Source organism: Solea senegalensis, linkage group LG19 (assembly GCF_019176455.1).
Source record: "Solea senegalensis isolate Sse05_10M linkage group LG19, IFAPA_SoseM_1, whole genome shotgun sequence".
In the NCBI taxonomy this organism is placed as follows: Eukaryota; Metazoa; Chordata; class Actinopteri; order Pleuronectiformes; family Soleidae; genus Solea; species Solea senegalensis.
In genome coordinates this window covers 1865900-1888075 of record NC_058038.1, presented here as the reverse complement: position 1 = coordinate 1888075, position 22176 = coordinate 1865900, and the positions used below count along the sequence as shown (strand labels likewise).

The following is a 22176-nucleotide window of genomic DNA, read 5'->3' as shown; positions in this document are numbered from 1 at the left end:
ATAAAAACGAAATTATTTTTAATAAGAATACAAAAACAAAATGCACAGATGTGTATTTATTTTTCTAAGAAAAATAACTACCAGCAGATCAAAGCATCTACAAAGCAGTGCGTGCATGTATTATATATTACTGTTTCTACAGCACATCTGCTGACTCCATCAAAATGAACCTGAAAACATTTTGAAAACCTGATAATTTCAAGTGAAACAAGTTAAATATTTGCTTATTCCTGCTTATCCTTTAGTTTTTCTATCATTGTAAAGTTGACTGTACTTTAACACAAACGTTCTTATTGTCATCAGCACTGTTGACATAATATTAAAGCTGTAGTGTGTGATTTAAGCGGCTCTGAATATGACTGAATCAAGCCCTTGAACTTCCCTCCCTGTTTTATAAATGAGTACAAAGTTACACCCTGCACTCTTTTGTTCACTTGTAAACCTGTGAGAGTTCCCATCAGTTTCCTGTGGACAAAAGCGGCCTGTGCATGTTGCTCTGGCACATTCCTGGAAAGCGAGAGAGAACCAGTCTGTTCAGGTCTGTTTGTGGGACATCACATACACATGAATCTGATGGTACATATTGTTCTCGACAGCACTCCCCATAAATAACAAATTAATGACACAAGGATAAACACTGAAACTGAAACGGTTTGTGTTTGCTTTGGTTTCCATAGCACCCAAGGTTGGGGATTTGCTATTTGTGTTGACCGTAGACGTTGTTGGCTGCTTGTTATCGTGCCACATCGCTCCCCCAGTGACCTTTAAATTGGTCTGGTCCACTGTCTTGGGTTGTCATCATTTGCTTGTTTGTACAGAGAATGCAGAATGTTCAAAGCTGCTGTCAGTCTTTGGCTAACTTCCTGTCTGATATTGTAAGCATTTCCCTCTCTTATTTATGCAAATATCCAGTATATAGAGCTTTTCTAGTCATGATGACCACTCTGACCTACAGCTGACCCACAAATATAATATAATCATCAGTCAGTCATCATCTAACCGCTTTGTCCTCCACCAGAGGGTCGCGGGGGGTGCTGTGCCAATCTCAGCTACATCGGGCGATAGGCGGGGTACACCCTGGACAGTTCGCCAGTCCATCGCAGGGCCACACACAACTAGAGACAAACAACCATTCACTCCTATGGTCAATTTAGAGTGTCCAATTTACCTATTCCCCACATTGCATGTTTTTGGACTGTGGGAGGAAGCCGGAGAACCCGGAGAGAACCCACGCACACACGGGGAGAACATGCAAACTCCATGCAGAAAGGCCCTTGTTCCAACCGGGGCTCGAACCTGGGTCTTCTCGCTGCAAGGCGAGAGTGCTAACCATTACACCACCGTGTGGCCCAATATAATATAATATAATATAATATAATACATGCATTTGCAGAGGGGGCACAAACACAGACAGTAACCTCCTGAGCAGAAAGAATATGTAGTATCAGTCCGATACTGTTCAAAATGACTGAATGCAAAATCTGATACAATCCAAACTGAGTGATGTTGTGGGCTGTTTAATTCTTTATATTTGTTCTAGTGGGAGAGTGATGTCCTTAAAATAGCTTGAAATGGCTCTAAATGCATCAGCTTTGTAGTTTAAAGGGTGTGAAATCGAGCTTGTGATTTCGGTTAGGGATGGGAATGACATCGGATTATTTTTTTTCTGTCGAGCTGTGACTCCTGATGGAATTCTCCCAGCTTTAGTGTCAGGGACTTTTCCCTGGACATTACTGCGGGTGATGTCGTTGATGTCAAATGCAGCGGTAGATTGTTTACCTTCACAACAAAGCTGCTCACATACGGCAAAAAGGTTTCTGATTTCTGGGTTTATTCTTACATGACCTTTTCTGCCTTTTTAGGAAGGTTTTACAAGTATGAAACTCAATGATTTAAAAATATAGAATATAAATTATCTGAAATGTCCATGTCAGTTTTCTAGGCATCTCTTTTACTGTTCAGGTCAATGGATTTGGATTCCAAGGTGCATTACATAAATAAGTGCTTATAGGCAGCCTGCATTTGTGTCATTAGTAATTAGAGTTTGAACTTCAACTTCATCCCTGTTTGAAATATCATATTTTGAATAAAATGTGATTGTGAGAGTTTATCTAAAAGAGTTTAGATCAACTCTGCTATAAATGGTCAATATGATATGCTGATATTACAGTGGTCTGTGTTTATGTTTTAGTCTAGATGAGCACTCCAAGCGGTTTTACCATTCACCCATTCACACTCACACTCTCATACAGTGCATTTTCTGTCACTCTTTCATATCCATTCACATTGCTGCCCACACAGCCATCAGGAGCAACATGGGGTTCAGTGTCTTGCCCATTGACACATGGTCATGTAGACTAGTAGATTAGCGGAGCCGGGAATCAAACCCACAACCTTCGAGTTGAAAGAAGACTCGCTCCACCACTGAGCCCCAATGAAATTTAGCATCTATTTAGCTTTCATTCAACAAGAGATGACAACATATTTAGATGGGAAATACAAAATAGAAAATGAATTATAAGAGCACGAAAGAGATGACAACATAAAATAAATGTAGAACTTAATCTCTACATTTACTGCAGAGAGAAATACTTGTAGTATTTACAAGTATTTATTTTAAGTATTTACGACTAAAATGCATATGAAACTTGAAATGAAAAACCACTTCACTGTGAGAACAGTATTTTGCAGTGCATATTGCACAATAGAATATTTATAATGATGAATGGTGTGTGGACTATGTAACTGAGCAAACACAGAGAAATGTGCTTGTCTGTGTGTATGTTGCACATGTTTGATGAATTGAGTGATTCAGTATTTTACAGAGTTTAGTGTGATAACAGCTCTGGGGTTAAAGCTTTACAGTCTGTCTGTTTTGTCTCTGATTGACGTGGGACGTCTCCCTCAGGGCAACAGTTCAGGACAGGTTTGGATCTCTCGCTCGTTTAATTCACCATAGCCTCCAGAGTCATGTTCTGCAACTGTAGGCCAGTTTTTCAGTCTGGTGGATATGGAACAGCAATGAAAAACACTGACTTCTACATACTGGCATTATGGTCTTGTGTAATGGAAGGTAGATGTTGTTTTTGTTAATGTTGCCGAGACTGTACGTCACCTGCTTATTATCTCGTTTACTGGTCGGACCGCATGCCTCTCATTATTGTCATGAACATATTTCACAGTCCACAACATGTATGTGGTATAGCCAGGGTCTGACCTCAGTTGTGAGGTATGTTTGTGTGGACGTCTCTCTGAGGACAGACTGCTCACTGAACAGTCAGGACTCTTCTGAGACAAACCTGAACAGCTGGAGGACAAAGGTCTGGCTGACCTACAGAGACCCTGTGAGGACACTTCTAGATATCCATCACTGAACACATCTGTGCCTCATCGTTGGTTTTAGAAAAACCTTGACAGTAAAAAAAAAGAAATGGATGTGATTTAATAGAGATTTCTACAGATGGTGTCTCTCGCGTCACTGCTCTGGTGGTTAAAATCGGAATCGACACCCAATGGTTACGTCAACCCATGCAAGAAGTCCCGGAAGTATTCCTGCATGTTGTGCAACGCTGCTTATTATTCATGTCAGTGAAGTATGATAGTGTTAAGATGAAGTATGATCGTCTGCCTCGGTTTCAATAAAGCGTACATGTTTGTACAGCTTGAGGCCACGGTCACTGCAAAAGTTGCATCAATGAAATACAGAGGTCAGTTTTTGTTTTGCTTTTTTTTACAGTGTATTGTAGATGGATTAGGAGGAAATGGCTGCTCACACCGAAGATATGATGAAATGAATGTTGACATTGAATTTTCATGCTCAGGTTTGTGACTGTTGTGCCACTATCCATCACATCCATCAGTTTGTACTACGCAATAGAGGAGGTTTGTTTTTACAGACCTGTGCACACAAACACGTCAGCATTACTAAAACATTAAGATAACATCAGACACACAAAGACAAACAGTGGAAGTTGACTTTATTTTCTAGGGCAGTGATTACAGAGGCTTCAGAACTCTGTAATCACTGCCCTAGAAAACTAGAACTCCTACTGTACGTCAGTATGTGCAGTTTAACAGGAGCAGTGTGAACGTTTTTGGTCATATGTTCTTTTGTGTGTTGTGTATCTGATGGTGGACTTGATTTTTAATTGTTCAACAACACTATTCCGTATGTTTGTCCAATGTTGATTGTGGTTGGTGTTTTTCCAGATGCAGTTAAGTGTTGTGAGCGTCAGTCTGTCCACTGCCACAAACCCTAAAGTTGTCATGGTTGGAGTAATGTTTTTGAATGTTCATCTACGATTCTGCAACTGCATTGTTTTCATTATGGCAGCTTTACGTTATCATTCAGTCCTTGAGACCAATTTCTAGCTTCCATGACCGCTAAGGTCAGGTATTGGCTATGTGCAGTGCTTAATTTGCTAAATCTGAGGTCCTGGAACACAAAAAGCAGGATGATGGATGCTGGATTCACTTAAATAGGTTTTTGGGAGGGGCCAGATCCTTTTCCAGCAGGATCCAGCACAAATGGCCTTGGCTGAGTGTTGTCTTTGATGGTACAGCTCAGTCAGAGTCCTCGTGCAGCCTAAAATGTGTAACTGCACAGACTCTACGTGACATCTAACGTGCCTCCAATAGAAGCCGAAACTACATATGTGTTGAAAGCTCTGGCCCTTTTTAGTCTGAACAGAAGAGCAGACAAGTCGGTGTGACTGGAATGCATACGTGACAGAATTAAAGTAAATCCAAAAAATGCACTCACAACATGACCAAGTATGCTTGAAACTGGGCATGCGTGTCCTGTAGCTCATGGTGGTGTACAATGCACCGTGCTTAAAAAGTGACTCTGAGACATGGATCAGATAATGATGTGCAGTGCAAAGCACGCAGAGAATGCAGTGGCCTCCAGCTCCCAACATCCACAGGCATGCTGTGAGCTGATGCTGAGAGTCACGTAATGGATCTACATACATGGGCTTTCTACCTGTAACATAGCAAAGTGAATACCTGGCATTATTGGGATTTTACTTGTTAACTTCTAAAGCAGAACTTTCACTGTAGGTGACTGAGTGAACGGAAGTACAAGGCATTTACTTGGTGACAGTAGCATCCGTTGATTTCTCCCAGAAAGAGAAATACTTTTGAATGCAACATAAAACATGTGATGGCTTAGTAATATCTAGAAATGGACATTTCAAGTTTTTGTTTGTTTTGGCAGTTTTTTGTTTTATCCCAATATGGCGGCCTAATCTATGTATCACAAGCTTTTACCACATTTTTAAACATTCCAACTTATTCCATGTTACCACAGGGGGATGACAAGGTGCAGATTGGGAATGTGGGAATACAAGCATACAAGCTTCCCTTGCACTTATTTGGATCTGCCTTTTATTGATTTATCAACTTCTCTGTCCCTCAAGCACTGAAACACAATTTTTTGTTATGAACAGGTCGATGGAAACTCACCTCATGTTTACAGCAAATTCATCAGCACAATAATTAACGCCTTATTTATTGCCGTGAAGCTCCCCATTCATCAGTCCTGCATTTATTTCACAATAAAAGCCTTGTTGAAAATTAAACTGTAAGGATGGCATGCATTTAGTCGGTCTGTCTCGCTGTGCCGTTACATCTCACATGCCTGTGATGCACCAACGACACACCCCTCAGGGGCAGTGTGGCTGCTCTCATTAGATGATCTAATCTGAAGACTCTCGCTGGCTCGGGTTGGGCTCGGACAGAACCGTGTGATCTGAGCCTCAAGCGGTCCGTGACGAAGCTCACAGTTGTTTGATCTGTGACTCTGACGGTCACGTCACGCCAAAATGGCTGCCCATGTTTGTTGTTGACTTGTGATGCAGCAGTTGCACACAGAGCTGGTGTCTGCATGTGTCAGATCAAACGCGTGTTTACCAGGACCAGGACCAGGACCAGTGTGTCTTAATGGTCTCTTTGAATGGCTTTTGGAGTTGTGATGAATAAATGTTCTTTTGAAAGTATGAACACATTGCCTCTCAGGTTTGTAAATGTGCATCTTTTGACGGCGAATGAGCTGAGCACTAATCCTGGTGGTGACAGAGCTGGTAGGCCTGTTCAGTCAGGTTGAGTCAGTATTGCTCTCTCAGCCCCGCCCAGATACTGCTGGCTTTGATATGCACTTGTCTGACCGGCACATCATCAGTCAGGTGTGGCGTTTCTCTCCGTGTCCACACAGAACAGAGCTGAAGAGAGGTTTGCAGAGGACACGGATGCTGAAGGAAACTTAACTGGGAATTCTTGATATATTTTTTTTTATGTTTATAAGGAACTTGAAATAGAATTGTTGCCTGGTTTACAACAATTCTTGAGAGAAGGCTGAAGAACTCTTGTGGCAGCGGCTTGTTGAAACAATAGGTGTGTTTTTCCTTTTCCTGATTTCAAGATGATGTCATGTGAGTGATCTGCATACATGTATGTTTTTTAGCTGTTGAGTCTCCAGGCATCACCTCGTTCTCCTTGGCGTGAAGCTTGGATAATAGTTTTTGTGTGTGCGCCCCCTGTGGCAATAACCTGACAGACAGGCCTCTGCCGACACGAGGCAAAACCATGTTAGCGGCCAAAAGGCTCACTGAACAAATGTTTACCCGTGTCTTAACAATGTGGTTTCTACTTACTGTTAAATTGCCTTTAAGGCTGTAAACTGAAGTTTGTAAACCACTCTCTCGCCTGCACCAAAGTCCGCAAATCAAATCAGAGTTTCTCTTGTAACAACACGGGAGGTGCAGATGCAGATTTGGTACATTTTTGTCACTTCAGTAAATTCAAAAGAAAGAACTGAGTCACTGAAGCCGCGACGTAACACATGTGAAGTAGATCCTCTGTGCCGTGATGTTAATTTGCTGATTGTCTCACTCTCACTGTGCAGGAGAGTGAGTGTGTTGCAGTACAAACACAAACCTTGGTAGTAGTTGCATGTATTGGCAATAGTTTTTCTTTTGTCTGGCTGTCATTTTGATCCTAGATGAAGTTAGCATACACTGACCCAAAGTCAGGACTACATACAGTACAACCAGACTTCAGAAAACCTTCACAGGGACTTCAATGGCCTATTTCCACAGACTCTACTCGCCTCGGCACGGCACGGCACGGCACAGTTTAGGTTGCGTCTCCACTACAAAAGTACCTACTCAACGTGGGCGGAGTCATCAGTGCATGGCTGCGTGAAACGGCAGTGACTTCATTTTATACGCCACACACACACACACAAACATGGTACTAGTGACTAGTGACACCACACTCCTGGTAGTTGTTGGAGATTAACCCTCGTTTTTAGGATTAACAAGTTTTAACTTGAGCTGCAACTAACGATTGTTTTCATCATCGATTAATCTGTCAGTTAATTTCTCAATGAATCGTTTGGTTCATGAAATATCAGAATCCCTTAAATGTTGATCAGTCATCGTCAAACCTGGGAATGATGATGTTTTCAAATGTCCACAAAACAATCGTAAATCTTGTTTTAATCATGAAAAAAGCTTTGAACCGATTCATCGATGATGAAAATAGTTGTCGATTAATTTAGTAATCGATGAATTGTTTCAGCTCTAGTTTTAACTGATCTACAGTTCGGTGCCAGTGGAAATGCTACGTAAACCGTGCCGTGCCGAGGTGACCTCCGACGTTAACCCTCCCACAACACGTGATGAGCAGCAAACTTTGCTCTGAATCTGGTCATGCTGCTCGGAACTTGAAACACTTGCTCTTTTAGGCCGGGGTCACAACAGCTGAGAGGTGGGGGGGCCAAGGGGGGGGGGTGTGATATATTTTCTCAGGAGCAGGATGACCCACTCACGGGGCCGTTTGTTGACTGGTTATCGTCCATGTATCTGGTTGTCTCAGTGGTCTGGTGAAGTTATGGAGAGATGATTATTAATATTTGTGCAGGGATTATAAAAGCAATTAACCCTGACCCATCACAAATCGCGTGGAACACTCGATGCATGTAGTACACAGTGTACATGTAGTACACTGTAGTACACTGTGTTCTTACTGGCACTGTGCCTGTATTCTGACTGGCTGGTGTTCTTCCAAAACAAACCTGTGACTTGTTTCTTTTTGACATTGTACACTCGAGGGAATCTCTTGTGGCTGTTACTCTTTCCTTATCCTTTCTTCAACTGCACTTTTGTGGAAAATGTCTAATTGTGATTTCGATTCATTGAAGATAACTTTATAAACCTTGCATTTGAATGTAGGTGTGTGTGTGTGTATAATATAATTAATATTATAATTAATATATATATATATATATATATTATATAAGATCGCTAATAACATTATTAGCAATGTCTAATAACAAGGATGCCAGTATTGTGTTTATTTGACATTATGTCCACAGCAGTGAAAGCTCCAGTGAGACATCATAATCACATGAGGACAAATACATAATACTGTCACAGATCATTTCAGAATCAAAATGGCTTTTATTGTCATATAAAATGTAAATTTGCATTTCTTTTTCATGGTTGTGTTCTCTGCAGGTCGTCGTAGTCTGCCATGAGACAAGTTCTCCTCCGCTGAACCTCCGTCGTTTCCATGCAGCGATATCCTCACCACTTTTTTCCAATGGACCCCCAAGTATGTCCGCTTCCTCCAGGCAGCAGCAGCCAGTCCATGATCAGCCTCGACAAATCCCCGGCCAGCACGTTTAAACCCAGCCACTCGCGCAACAGCAGCACCGGCTCCTCCAAACATTCCAAGCAGGTGAGTGAGTGTCAGTCAAAGAATGTGACTGAGCTGCTGAGTTTGTTCAAGTTTGACTTCTTACTTCCTGTTTTCACCTGTTTACTGCATTTATAATCATAATGTGTTCTGGAATATTCTAGATTAGCAAAATGAAGACATTATTCTGTAAATATATTTAAAGGAAATTAAAGAAAAATTCATAATTATTTGATTTAAAAAAAAACAAAAACCTTTGAAATGGAAAATGTTGTTGAAAGTTGTTGAAAATCTTGACACTAGCTTTATTGTTTAATGTTATTTGCTTGGCACTAATTCAATTCAGTTCAATGTTATTTGTATAGTGCCAAATCCTAACATACATGATCTCAAGGCTCTGTACATAGACAACATCAAGGAGAGCAGTCTACTCTTACAGACTCTGGGAACCACAAGTAAACCTGTATTTTGTGACCTAAGTGGTCTATTAGGGGGATAAGGTAAGACGAGGTCTTTCAGGTATGAAGGGGCGTGACCATTAAGTGCTTTGTACGTGAGGAGGAGGATTTTAAATTGAATTCTGAACTGTGAACACTAATGAACTTCCATATATTGTCTAAAAGGTTCAGACAGACGACTTTATTATTTATTCACTGTGATACATGAAATTTTAAGTTTAAAAAAATGTATATACAATTTTGGCCCCCAATAAATGTCAGTCTCGTAACTGGGAGGTGATGGACGACCTGCAGCATGTGGAAATGATTTCTGCTCAAGGCTCCTCTCTGGACCTCACTATCCCTGGGATCTGTGAAGGCTACTTGATGAAGAGGAGGAAGTACCCGCTCAAAGGGTGGCACAAGGTGAGCGCAGCATCCCATAGCATCCCTGAGCATCTAAATCTCTTCTGTCTTTGTATTCTACTGAACTTGACTTTGTTTGGTCCTTTTTTAGAGATACTTCCTTTTGGAGAGAGGAATTATCAAGTACTCCAAAACACAGCAGGATGTAAGTGAAGCTCGCACCACTATACTGGCCCTCAGTTAACTGGGTCCACTGTGGCCTAATGTGTTGACTCTGTTTTAGATTCAAAAGGGAAAACTGCACGGTTCTCTGGATGTCAGCATGGCCGTCATGTCCATCAACAAGAAGTCCAAGCGCATTGACCTGGACGCTGGAGACAACCTTTACCACCTCAAGGTAACCGACGACTTGGACTTCAGAACTGAAGTCTGTGACTCTGTTGTAGTCCCTTTGAGTCCTCATGTTTCCCTTGTTCTCATGTTTCCTTCTCTTAGGCAAAGAGCCATGACATCTTCTACATCTGGTTGACCAAACTGTGTGCCCATCGTGTGTTTAGGAAAAATGAGGCAATGAGTGTTCATCATGGCGTCCTTCAAGCACTCTCCATCGGCCAGACGACCCTGCCAGCCATGGCCACGTATGCGTACAGAAACAGAGCAACAGTAAGTAGAGATTCCTGCTCACCTTAATGTCACATGTTATGTGTCATTAGACACAACACAGGGCAAGAATTACAAAGCTGTTTGCTGTAGAGCTGTGCAAATAATCAACACTTTTATGGCCTCAAACATTACAAAAACGAAATGTTCCAAACCTGGAGAAAACCCACGCTGATGTATAGTTATTTTGAAGAAAATTCACAAGGTTCATTCAAATTTCCAGTTTGTGTTTTCTTTGTTTGTTTTTTACATGCAGTGAATTTCATTCAAGATCGTTTGAAATAATTGTGATTTTAGTAGTTAGTAGTAGCTAGTTTCCATGTTTATATTTTGAAACCCTGTGAATGCATTTAGCCTTAATTGGCCTTAAATGCTCTTAAGTGGAAATCTCTTGTTTTGTGGCATTGATCACATGTGCAATCCTTCAGTGAAGTCTGTCTAACCTGTTCATATAAAAACACCTCACGTCATCATGTAATGATATGAATTATTACGGGTGTACCTCGTACACGTTGTACACGTGTGATGGCAGTGAAACATTCACTGAACAGAATGTCACAAGTGACGACCAAAGCTTTCCAGGTGGAAACTCAACATTAAACTTAGTTTTTTTTGGTCTCAGGGTCCGACTGTAAGTCTAAGAGAAACATGTATATGAAGTTCTGGCTCATGACTGGATAAAGGGGCAGTGCTTCTGCTTCACTGGTCCTCTCATCATCCCTTTGTCAAAGTCACGCGATGCTAATGGCAGGAATAGTCCAGACCTAGCTTTACGGCAGCTTTAACTGTGTTCACTCCTCCAGCCTCCTCAGTATGCCAGCTCAGCCTCCGTGTACCAACCAGAAATGGGAAGCCCTGCCCCTGCCATCGCCTCCCACCCCGGAGTTACCAGCAAGGTGTCAGCCTGGCTGCAGCAGACCCATGACATCGATGCAACCACGAACGGTGAGAATGTCTCCAGAGTGAAGCCTCGTACAGCGTGAGGAGCGAGTGTGTGTGTGTGTGTGTGTGTGTGTGACCTTCTGTCCGTGTGTTTGTCAGATCTGGCTCGGTGTCAGGCAGAGCTCACAGAACTGGCTCAGCTCATCCAGAGGCTCCACTGGCTGGAAGGAGGTCTGCCGGTCACTAACTCAGACCTGGAGATGCGCATCAGCATGCAGGCGAGTCGTGTGACATTGAAGTTACACCGGAATATTCCTGAATGTTGAAGAACCAATGTAGCCTGCAATTAGCTTTAAAGCGCTAAAAATGCTTCGCTTGTCCATTATGGTCTGTTGTAAAAGAGAAGACGTGATTGTCCAGAAGGTGACCCAGCTCCTGGAGGAATGAAAAACAAGACGTGTGTACTTGTACTTGTACTGTGTGTAGAAATGACTTAAAGTCAACTCATTGATTGCATGAAAGGCAGACGATCTGTTCTTGTCTCACTTATTGAATACACATTATATTTGTTTTATTTTCTTGATGGAAACCTTAACTCCGCCTGTCTCATGTTGCAGAATCTCCAACTTGAAAAACCCAAGAAGAAGTCCGGAAAAGGCTTTGGTCATTCCAGGACTTTATCCCGTGTTGAAGCTCTGGGAATGGTAGGGTTCCACTGTTATAAACACGTTAGTCACATCCTGTCACTTTGATATAACTCTCCTCCACTTGTCTGGTCCAGTTCACCTCCAGCCACCTGAGCACCAATCCCAGCTCTGGTGGGGGGGCGTCTGTTCAGTCCATCCCCGACTACGTCTACTCTCAGCTCTCCAACCCTCAGGTGACCTCACCTGAGGCCAAGAAGCTGCACCAGGACATCTGCACGGTGTCTCAGAGGGGTATGCACCGTCACTTCTCTGAATAGGTTTAACGCAGTTTGTGCCAGTATATAAATAAGAAGAAACTTTAGTCGACTGTTGATTATATAGCCGTACATAAGTCATGTATATGTTAATATACCAATATCTCAAACGTAAGCATCTACAGTTGTGGATACACTGCAGTCTTTCACTTCTTGGAAACCATTTATCTTCAATAAGATGTTAGTGCTGATGTTTTAAAATGCTCCACCACATTCATGTCACAGGTCACACCATGTTACCTGTGTTTAATGAAGCATTCACGTCATATTTGCCATTTACAGATGGTATCAAGTGTCCTATCAGCTCGTCATTGAATATATAACTAGTACATGTAACAACATTACATTACATTACATGTCATTTAGCAGACGCTTTTATCCAAAGCGACTTACAAAAGTGCATTTAAACATTTGGGTACAAATAAGAGCTAGAAGTAAGTAAGAGCTTCAAGTAGAACAAACTATGAAGTGCTAGTCATAAGTGCAATATATATATATATTTTTTTTTTATTTTTTTTTTTTCGTCTTAGTCGAGGTAGAGTCGGAACAAATGTGTTTTTAGTCGGCGTCGGAAGATGTGGAGGCTTTCAGCTGTCCGGATGTCGATGGGGAGATCGTTCCACCATTTGGGAGCTAGGACAGTGAACAGTCTCGAGTTCTGCGAGTGCCTCTGTGATCCTCTCAGTGAGGGAGCAGCAAGCCGGTTTGTCGATGCAGAGCGGAGTGGGCGGGCTGGGGTGTAGGTTTTGATCATGTCCTGGATGTAGGCTGGACCGGATCCGTTTGTAGCATGGAACGCAAGCACTAGAGTCTTGAAGCGGATGCGAGCAGCTACAGGAAGCCAGTGAAGGGAGCGGAGGAGCGGTGTAGTGTGGGAGAATTTTGGTAAATTGAAGACCAGTCGAGCTGCCGCATTCTGGATGAGTTGCAGAGGTCGTATGGCGCATGCAGGAAGACCAGCCAGGAGGGAGTTGCAGTAATCCAAGCGTGAGATGACAAGAGCCTGGACCAGAACCTGTGCCGCCTTCTGGGTTAGGAGAGGCCGAATCCTTCGGATGTTGTGCAACATGTATCTGCAAGATCTAGCTGTTGCAGCAATGTTGGCAGTGAGGGAGAGATGGTCGTCAAGTGTCACACCCAGGTTCCTTGCGGTGTGAGAAGGAGTTACCACAGAGTTGTCGAGGGTGATGGTTAGATCTGTGGTGGGAGAGCCCTTTCCTGGGAGAAAAAGAAATTCAGTCTTGTCGAGATTGAGTTTCAGGTGATGGTCAGACATCCACTGAGAGATGTCAGTCAGACAAGCGGTGATCCGTTCTGCTACCTGTGTGTCGGAGCTGGGAAAAGAGAGAATGAGTTGGGTGTCATCGGCGTAGCTGTGATAGGAAAAACCATGAGAGCGAATAACCGAACCAAGAGAGTTGGTGTATAGAGAGAAGAGGAGAGGGCCCAAGACAGAACCCTGAGGGACCCCAGTAGCTAGAGGACAGGGTTCCGACACGGATCCTCTCCAGGTTACTCTGTATGTTCGGTTTTGAAGATAGGACGAGAGAAGGGTAAGTGCAGAGCCTGAGACACCTAGTTCTTGAAGGGAGGAAGTAAGGATCTGGTGGTTAACTGTATCAAACGCTGCAGAAAGGTCCAGGAGGATGAGCACAGAGGAGAGAGAGGCAGCCCTGGCAGTGTGGAGTTGCTCAGTGACAGCAAGAAGTGCAGTTTCGGTCGAGTGACCTGCTTTAAAACCAGACTGAAGAGGATCAAGAAGGTTGTTCCGGTGAAGGTAGGAGGAGAGTTGATTAAAGATAGCGCGCTCCAGAGTTTTGGAGAGAAAAGGAAGAAGAGAGACAGGTCTGTAGTTATTTACTTCAGACGGGTCAAGGTCAAGGTCAACATCATTAAAATACATTTGTTCACCTGTAAACGAGTGCTTTTTCAACACCACTCTTATTCTCTGTTCATGGTCTTTGTTTTCATGTTGTTTTTCAGTCCATTCTTCTCTCAAGTCCATTCACGATGTCCTGTCCTTGGAGAGAGAGAGACTGAGGCAGGCCTGGACCGGCCCAGAAATGAGGCAGAACACCTCACAGCAGCTCACCACTCTGTGCAGCACACTGTCAGAGGTAACACACACACACACACACACACACACACACACACACACACACACACACACAGGCAGCATGAACAGAGAAACACAATCAGAAACAGTCTGCTGTAACTTAGACGTCAACAACAGTCTGTCCTGTGGTACCTTTTTCTGTTCCTACTGTTTTCCTGTTGGAGTCCTGGAGTGAAAACAGTGAATACCTGCTGCACAGACCATAATAGTATCGGCCTGTTAAAATACAATAAAGACCAAGCCCTCAATATCTGTCAGAGAGGAGCTGTGTTGAAACTGTGGAGCAGGTTTGGGCTGTTCAGAGGCCGGGTATGCACAAGTTAACACAGGTGTGACCTGATGGAACACACACACACACACACACACACACACACACACACACACACACACACAGAGGATGGTTGTAACGTACAGAAACTGTGGGAGGTGCATGCATCAGTCAGGGCGCTTGTTCATACCTGCTGTCAAACCGCCGATGCTCAGTAGGGCTTCTTGTTTGGCGTGCATGAGGGTTTCATCTTTGCTCCCTGCCTCTTTTTTTCCTCCCATTTTCCGTGTGTGTGTGTGTGTGTGTGTGTGTGTGACTCTGAGCCAGTGTTTATTTCTCAGTTGCCTGGCAGCTGCTTGTCACCCTGCATTCTAACCGTCAGCGACCCACACTACCGTTCCAACTCTTCAGAGAACAAAGTGTTGAGTTACTGTACAGTCATGTGCATTTACTTAATAATAATAATAATAATAATAATAATAATAATAAATAAAAAAGAAGATCAACCTGAGCCAGTGAACCACAGCAAGGACGCAGACGGTGTCATTTCAGCACCTGTACCTGCATCTCATACATGTTTTATAATTGTTTGTCGTGTGTGCAGCACTTAAAGGTCCAGGAAATGCAGACTAATAATTACATGTGCTGTAAATCGTCCCATGATGGCGCTCGTTTGGACGAGTCTGTCATGGAGTGAGATAATGAGAAGCGTAGACTGCCCTCGTAAAGGGTTTATAAAGGGTTTATAAAGGGTTTGTAGTTGGGTTCAAATGGTTAATAATTTCTAACAGTTATCACACATTGAGTTACCTCTCACGACCCGTTCATCTTAGTCATTAGTTGCTTTAAATCACTGTTGCCCTTTTATATCTAATGTGTTATAATGCCCTACTAATAATCCAGACACAACCCAGTAACCTCATTATGAATCATTTATGTGGGTAAAGTTTTTAATAATGACTTGACTTTAGTTTACCAAAAGAAGAAAAGGTGAAATTAACTACTATGTTATTCTAAGTATTTAGAATCCATCCAAGTTTCTATATAATGTTACTTTACTGACTTGGAGATTATTCACTGAATCATACGATTGTTACACTTGATGATCTTCTAAACTAGTGCTGCAGCATTTAACGATTACTAAATGAATCGCCAAATATTTTGATCATCGTTTAATCGGTGTGTGTTTTTGAACAAGTTTTTCATTTTCAAACTCCTTTTGTAAATGTGAACATTCCTGCTGTATTTGCACCGACAGTTTCAGCCCAAGTCTGAACCTGAACTTTCTCTGATCTGGTTCCTCCCTGAGTTTTAATTGACTGACATGTGGATGGACTCCATTATATCCTTATCACTTATCTGTGCTTCCTCTTCTTTTCTCCTGTGTCCTGCATGGGTGATCTGTGCGTGTGTGTGCGCGTGTGTGTGTCCATGTCGTGCATGTCGTGTGTGTAAAGCTTGACATACAGTCGCGTCTGACCAAAGTCCACTCGCTTTCCTTGTCCTCTGAGTCTACTGAAGAGTCCTTCTGCACTGTCCGCCCGGACCAGGTGTGTACTGCATCGTGTGTGTGTGTGTGTGTGTACTGCATCGTCCAGTCCGTCTGTCTTTCTCTTGTATAAAAACATGTCCGTCAGAGGGGACACCAGAACAAAGATTTCAGAAGACTTGAACTGTCGTTCTGTTGCTGCTTCATAAGTTTGTGTGACTGAGCAGAAGTGAAATGACAGTAAGTCACAATATCACACGTGTGCTCATTGATGTAGGTGTTCACGGACCTTTAAAATGATTTTCTCTATCGTGTGTGTTCACGTGTCAGTTTACAAACTCACTCACTTTGAGTGAAATCATTTCATGTCCATCATGTTTCTTCCCCCTCTGGCAGCCATGTTTTCAGAGGTGGTGGTTGTAGGGGCAGGAGAGCACTGAGTGCTTGTGTGTGTGTTTGGTTGATGAAAGCAGGTGGAGATGAACCTCACATTGGTGTGTATGAGCTGTGGAGTTCTGTTTTGTCTCCACTTGATTTTTTTATTCCCCCCTCTGCCTCCGACAGAGGACGCCTTCTACAGGGCGCCACCCTCAGCGTGCGCCCTCGGTGGCAGATTCCATGGCGGAGTACTTTGATGCCAGCGAGGTGATCGTGTGTGAGAGCTCCTCAGAGGCCGAGGCTTCAGACGAGTCCGGCCTCAGTGACATCACCTGCACCAGCACCTCAGAGCCTGAAGAGGGACACGGTGAGACACACACACAGAGACAGCACTGACACTGACACTGACAGAAGCTAAACCTGTGACTCGTGTTCTCCTCCAGCCACTGCCACACTCAACTACAGAACCAGTGTGAAGGAAGCTCCTGAGAGACCCAGCCCACTGCCCTCTGACACAGGTACTAACAGTTCACCGCTCCACACTCTGCTGACCACAGACACACACCCGTGTAACCGGGTCGTAGGATACTTGGGACGATTCATTCAAACTGTCAGTGACCTGAACTCATGTGTCACAAACCACTGAGATGGTGAAGTTGTGGTGACGTTAGCAGAGCTCTGAATCGTGCTGGTGTGTGTGTGTGTGTGATCCAGGTCGTCGCACCACCCTCCCCGCTCCCTCATCAGACAACAGCCACATTGGCATCATGAACATCCTGTACAACAACATCGGCAAAGACCTGTCCAGAGTGTCCATGCCCGTCCTGCTCAACGAGCCGCTGTCTCTGCTGCAGAGACTCAGTGAGGAGCTGGAGTACTCGGAGCTGCTGGACACCGCCAACCACATCGACGACCCGTATGAACGAATGGTGAGTTTGGTTCACCGAGGTCGTCCATCGTGGGTTTGAACTCGGCGTAACGTCACGCGCGTGTGTACGTCATGTTTCCAGGTTTACGTGGCAGCGTTCTCCATCTCTGGCTACGCCTGGGCGTCCTGGAGGTACGGCTACAAACCCTTCAATCCTGTTCTGGGAGAAACGTACGAGAGTCACAGAGAAGACCGGGGCTTCCGTTACATCAGTGAGCAGGTGACCAGCGGGACGACATGAACACGTGTCAACTCAAAAAACCTGTGGATTTAAAATCTAACGCCATATTTGTTGCTCTCAGGTCAGCCATCACCCGCCCGTCTCTGCCTGTCACGCCGAATCAGAACATTTCACTTTCTGGCAAGGTAGGACTGATGGTGAGCGGCGTTCTCCTCCTGCTCGACACGCTCAGCCTGACGCTCTTGTTTCTGCTCTTAGATCAAAGATGGAAGAACAAGTTTTGGGGTAAATCAGTGGAGATCATCTCTTCAGGACAGGTCAACGTAACCCTGCCCAAGTAAGTTAGAAACAAACTCACTCATCGTCGTCTTTTAAATGAATTCAACATCTTAACATGTGTTTGTGAAGAGCCTGTCTGTCTGTCTGTCTGTGTCAGTGGCCGCTGACTGTGAAACATCTGAACTCTTCTTCTGTGCATAGATATGGCGACCACTACGAATGGAACAAGGCGGTGACGTGTATCCACAACGTGCTGAGTCAGCAGCGCTGGTTGGAGCACTACGGCGAGGTGGTGATCAAAAACACACAGAGTGACGTCTGCACCTGCAAGATCACCTTCGTCAAGGTCAGGACACACGGTTCCCCTCCTCCTCATCCTCGTCGTCTCAGTGCTGCCACTCTGCTGCCGTCTCACCACCGCGACTCTTTATGTTTCAGTCTCGATACTGGAGCTCAGATAACAGTAAGAACGAGGTCCAGGGTGTGGTTCTGGACCGGAACGGAGAGGTGGTCCATCGCTTCGGAGGCCTCTGGCATGAAGGCATCTACTGTGACACTCTTCCTACACCGAAGTGCATCTGGAAACCGAGTGAGCGAACGTTCTGTCGTGTTAGAATGTTGCAAGATAAAAATGCTTCGAGAGATAAAGGAGAAAACATGAAGTTAGTTCAAGTTGTGTCAGTGTGAGCGTTTTTGTTGTTTTTAAATAGAAGAACTTTGTGTCAGTGTCAACTACAGTCACATCACCTCTCTAATACTGATGATTACTCACAAAAGTATCAGAAGCTCCATCTCACAGCGTTAATTGGTCTTAAGATCCAGGTCCTGGTCCTGGTCCTGGTCCAGGCTGGTGACGCTCACAGAGAATCTCTGATCGTAAAAGAAGAAAGCTTGTCGTGTAGATTTTCTGTTTTTAAAATGGCTCAGTGGTAAAAGCATCAGCACACTGTTGTAAACGGCTTATTACTGGATGTTGGTGGTTGTGGAGTGAATATTCACTCGTTTATTTCCTGTTCAGACGTACAGCCGGACGATCACTTCCAGTTCTACGGCTTCTCTCATTACGCCAGAGAACTGAATGAACTGACACCGGAGCTCAAGGCCGTGCTCCCCCCCACTGACACTCGCTTCAGACCAGACCAGAGGTACACACACGCACACACACACGCGCCTGCACACACACACACACGCGCACACACACCATCATCTGTTCTGTGTGTGATTGAAGTGCTCGTTCACCCTGTGTCTCCCATCAGGCTTCTGGAGGAGGGAAAGGTGGCAGAGGCAGATAAGAAGAAGGATGAGGTGGAGGAGAAGCAGAGGGAGAGGAGGAAGGAGATGGCTAAGAGAGGAGAGGAGCACACGCCCAGGTTTTTCAGGTGAGTGTCTGTGAAGTCGTTGTTCCAGGAGCGTGGAGCACACGCCCAACACACGCCTGTCGGCAACAACTGAGTTTAACACTGACAATCGTCACACGCTCATCTTGACAAAAAAAACCAAGAGAGTTCAAATGTCAGGGGGGCGGGGCTTGTGGGATTTTCATGTGTATTTGTGAATTGCATTTTGTCTTAAAGTCGTTACATTGTCTATTCAAAGAATAATAATAAAGTGTGCTACATCTCACCCAGTGAACATCCTGCACTCTGGACACTTCAGGAGCGCAGGTTCAAAAACCTGAGCCTTTGAGCCTCTGTGTCTGTGTCACGTCTGTGTCACGTCTGTGTCACGTCTGTGTCACGTCTGTGTCACGTCTGTGCCACGTCTGTGCCACGTCTGTGTCACGTCTGTGTCACGTCTGTGTCACGTCTGTGTCACGTCTGTGCCACGTCTGTGCCACGGGATTAACAGTGAACTGACTCTGCACTCGCCGCCTTCACCAAACACGTGGACAAAAACTAGGCCAAATGATCAGAGAAGTTCACCTGTTAGAGACACGCAGATAATCCATGGGGCGCGTGGATTATGTGAAAAACGTAAATAAATTGGATGAATTGCAGGTCGCGGTTGAAATAAACAAATAAATAATACATAGTTTAACATAATGACTAGATCTGAAATTATACAAAACATTATTTTTCATCAGGCAGAAATTTTCTGTGCAGCTGCTGCGTTCCGTGTGTGTGTGTGTGTGCGTGCGTGCGTGTGTGTGTGTTAATGAAACATTGTTTCAGGTGGATTATTGATATTTGACGCTCACCTGCACATCTCTACTTCTAAAGAAGGATGTTATATAAACATTTTAAATGTAAAAGTCTCATTTGTATTATCACTGCTTTGATGGTTAATATTAGACATTCCAGTCTAAACTGAAGTGGTCCAGTGTAGAATGTTCTCCATCCTCTGCGTTGCTGACAGTTGACAGTTGGACTCGTGGGCCTCGACACTCGGGTCGTTCCATCCCGAGTAACAAACACCGCGTAGTTTAAAACCACGTTTATTTCAGGTGAGTGTAACGGTCGTGTCGTCTGTGTTCGCAGGAAAGTTCTGGATGAAGCTGGCAGAGAAGTGTGGCTGTCCAATGGAAGCTACTGGAAGCTCCGCAAGTCCCCGGGTTTCTCCAACACGGAGAATGTGGATCTGTGGCCCGGTGCTTAACACACTGCTACAGAGGAGAGGAGCGCACACATGAACCTCACACTGGTTTGTCTGTGCCACACAGAGGTGACGTGCCTCAGCAGAACAAATGAAGACGGACTGAGATTGAGCCGGATGTCTTAGCTCACCATGGACCTGCAGGAAGGATCATCACTGAATCACGGCCATTGAGAAGATTGTGGGTAAAAGTTGTTGGGTTTTTTTGTGTTTTTTTTTTGGTCAGAATTGAGGAATTACTGCATGTAAAGTATCTTTATTTATGACAAACGTAAAGTTTTCTATGAATTTTAATGATTCTATAAGAATGTTTGTGGCTCTTTTTTAATGGCTCTTGTGATGCGTTTGGTTAAATAGTGTCAGAAGCTGTTGGAACACGTGGAAGATGAAGTGTGGTGCTTGTGGTGTGTGAGTGGTCGGTGAGCTGGTGCTGTCCTGCTTGTGTTCTCAGTGGGTCTTCATGTATAAACTCAAACCCTCTTCTTTTATTTCCTCCTGTTTAATTGTGGCACATTGGTATCAGTGATGTCTCACTAGTGTCCTCGCGCTGGTTAAATCCACACGACGATGACGCTCCGTTGATGCAATGAAGTTTTTTTTTTTAATTGATGTTTCAACATTGGATTTTAATAAGGAAAAAAAGACAACTGTTTAATCCCAGTCAAATGTTTTTACATTTATTTTGTTTCAAATAAAAGATTCAGTCATCACCTCTGTTTTCTTCTTCTGTTGATCTTCATCATCCAACTTGTTGAGTGGATTGTTAAGAACCAGCATCATTAGTTCAAAGTTCACAACATTTTAATCTGATTAAATTTCAGGGACGTTTTACTGAAGCAGAAAAAAAACTTTCAGACACATTATTTCAAAACAACATGAAAGTTTATTGTTGACCTTGAAATTGCAGACGATCCGTGACGGAAAATAAAAAAAAAAAGCCTTTAAGCTACAGCGTTGTAAAGGTCATGTGATGCAGTTAAAAGGAACAAGCTAATGAAGCAGCCCTTTAATTCTCATGTCAGGCAGTTATAACAGCAGTGATGCAAATACCGTGATATTCCCCTCAGACTGTCGAGTGCACACTGCAGAGGTCAGAGGTCAGTGTTGCCATCTTTAAATGGTAGCTCGTCTTAAACGGACATTTTAGAAAGATGAGGATTTGAAAAAGTGACTTCTCAAAGTAGGAATGCTCGATATTATCTGCACAATGTGGACTGATGTGGACTTATCACATGTATTATTAGATATCCACATCAAATGTGTGCGTGTGTGTGTGTGTGTCAGCCGATAATGACTTTACAATCTATTACTCTCTGAAACTTTACCTTTTAATGAAAACTCTTTCCTTATTTTCTTTGAATTGTAATGTTATTGTTATCATTATTTTGTTTGTATGTTTTTTCTCCAGCCTGTAGCTGTTGTCACTTTGCTCTGATCAGCACTTTGTCTCTTATACGTCATTATATTATATTATATTATATATATATTATTGTATAAATGGCTGAGATCAGCTGACCTGGAGTCACTGAATCCCTGTGGTTCACTCCCAGTGTGTGTGTGTGTGTGTGTTGTGTGGCTTTCAATAACATTGAAGAATCAAAACATACTGTAAGGCCGTGTTCTATTTACATCGGAGCTCGGAAGTATAGCGTGTGGAATGTTTCCAGAGTAAAAATGTCATCTCTTACCGCTTCATTTACACAAATACACAGAAGTACAGTGAGGTCAAATGTCAAATTATTCTCATTGCAATGAAATCATCAGATTCAGTCTGTTAAATCACACATTTATGCTCTGGTACTTTCTTACACTTGTGGGAATAAAACATGATGATTCTTTTTTTGTGTTAATACAGTGGTTCTCAAACTTTTTATACCAAGTACCACCTGAGTGAAAATGAGATTAATATAGAGTGAGCGATAAGGTTACTTTAATTATT

The 22176-nt window shown here is 43.5% G+C and overlaps 1 protein-coding gene across 2 annotated transcripts; it reads left to right on the top strand.

Annotated features, from left to right (window-relative positions):
* The first annotated feature begins 6193 nt into the window (after positions 1 to 6193).
* On the top strand, positions 6194 to 20874 carry LOC122785794 (oxysterol-binding protein-related protein 7-like). 2 transcript variants are annotated; one of them, XM_044051747.1, is made up of 23 exons: positions 6194 to 6393; positions 8520 to 8742; positions 9420 to 9563; positions 9655 to 9708; positions 9787 to 9900; positions 9999 to 10166; positions 10967 to 11108; positions 11205 to 11323; positions 11663 to 11749; positions 11827 to 11983; positions 13990 to 14123; positions 15848 to 15940; positions 16444 to 16624; positions 16701 to 16775; positions 16972 to 17186; positions 17268 to 17405; positions 17488 to 17551; positions 17625 to 17703; positions 17847 to 17991; positions 18084 to 18234; positions 18664 to 18790; positions 18902 to 19024; positions 20123 to 20874. In XM_044051747.1, the coding sequence occupies exons 2-23, from the start codon at positions 8575 to 8577 to the stop codon at positions 20238 to 20240; spliced, it is 2796 nt and encodes a 931-aa protein (XP_043907682.1). In that variant the 5' UTR covers positions 6194 to 6393; positions 8520 to 8574; the 3' UTR covers positions 20241 to 20874. The 2 variants fall into 2 exon arrangements, with proteins under 2 accessions (XP_043907682.1, XP_043907683.1); XM_044051748.1 differs by lacking the exon at positions 15848 to 15940.
* Positions 20875 to 22176: the final 1302 nt, after the last annotated feature.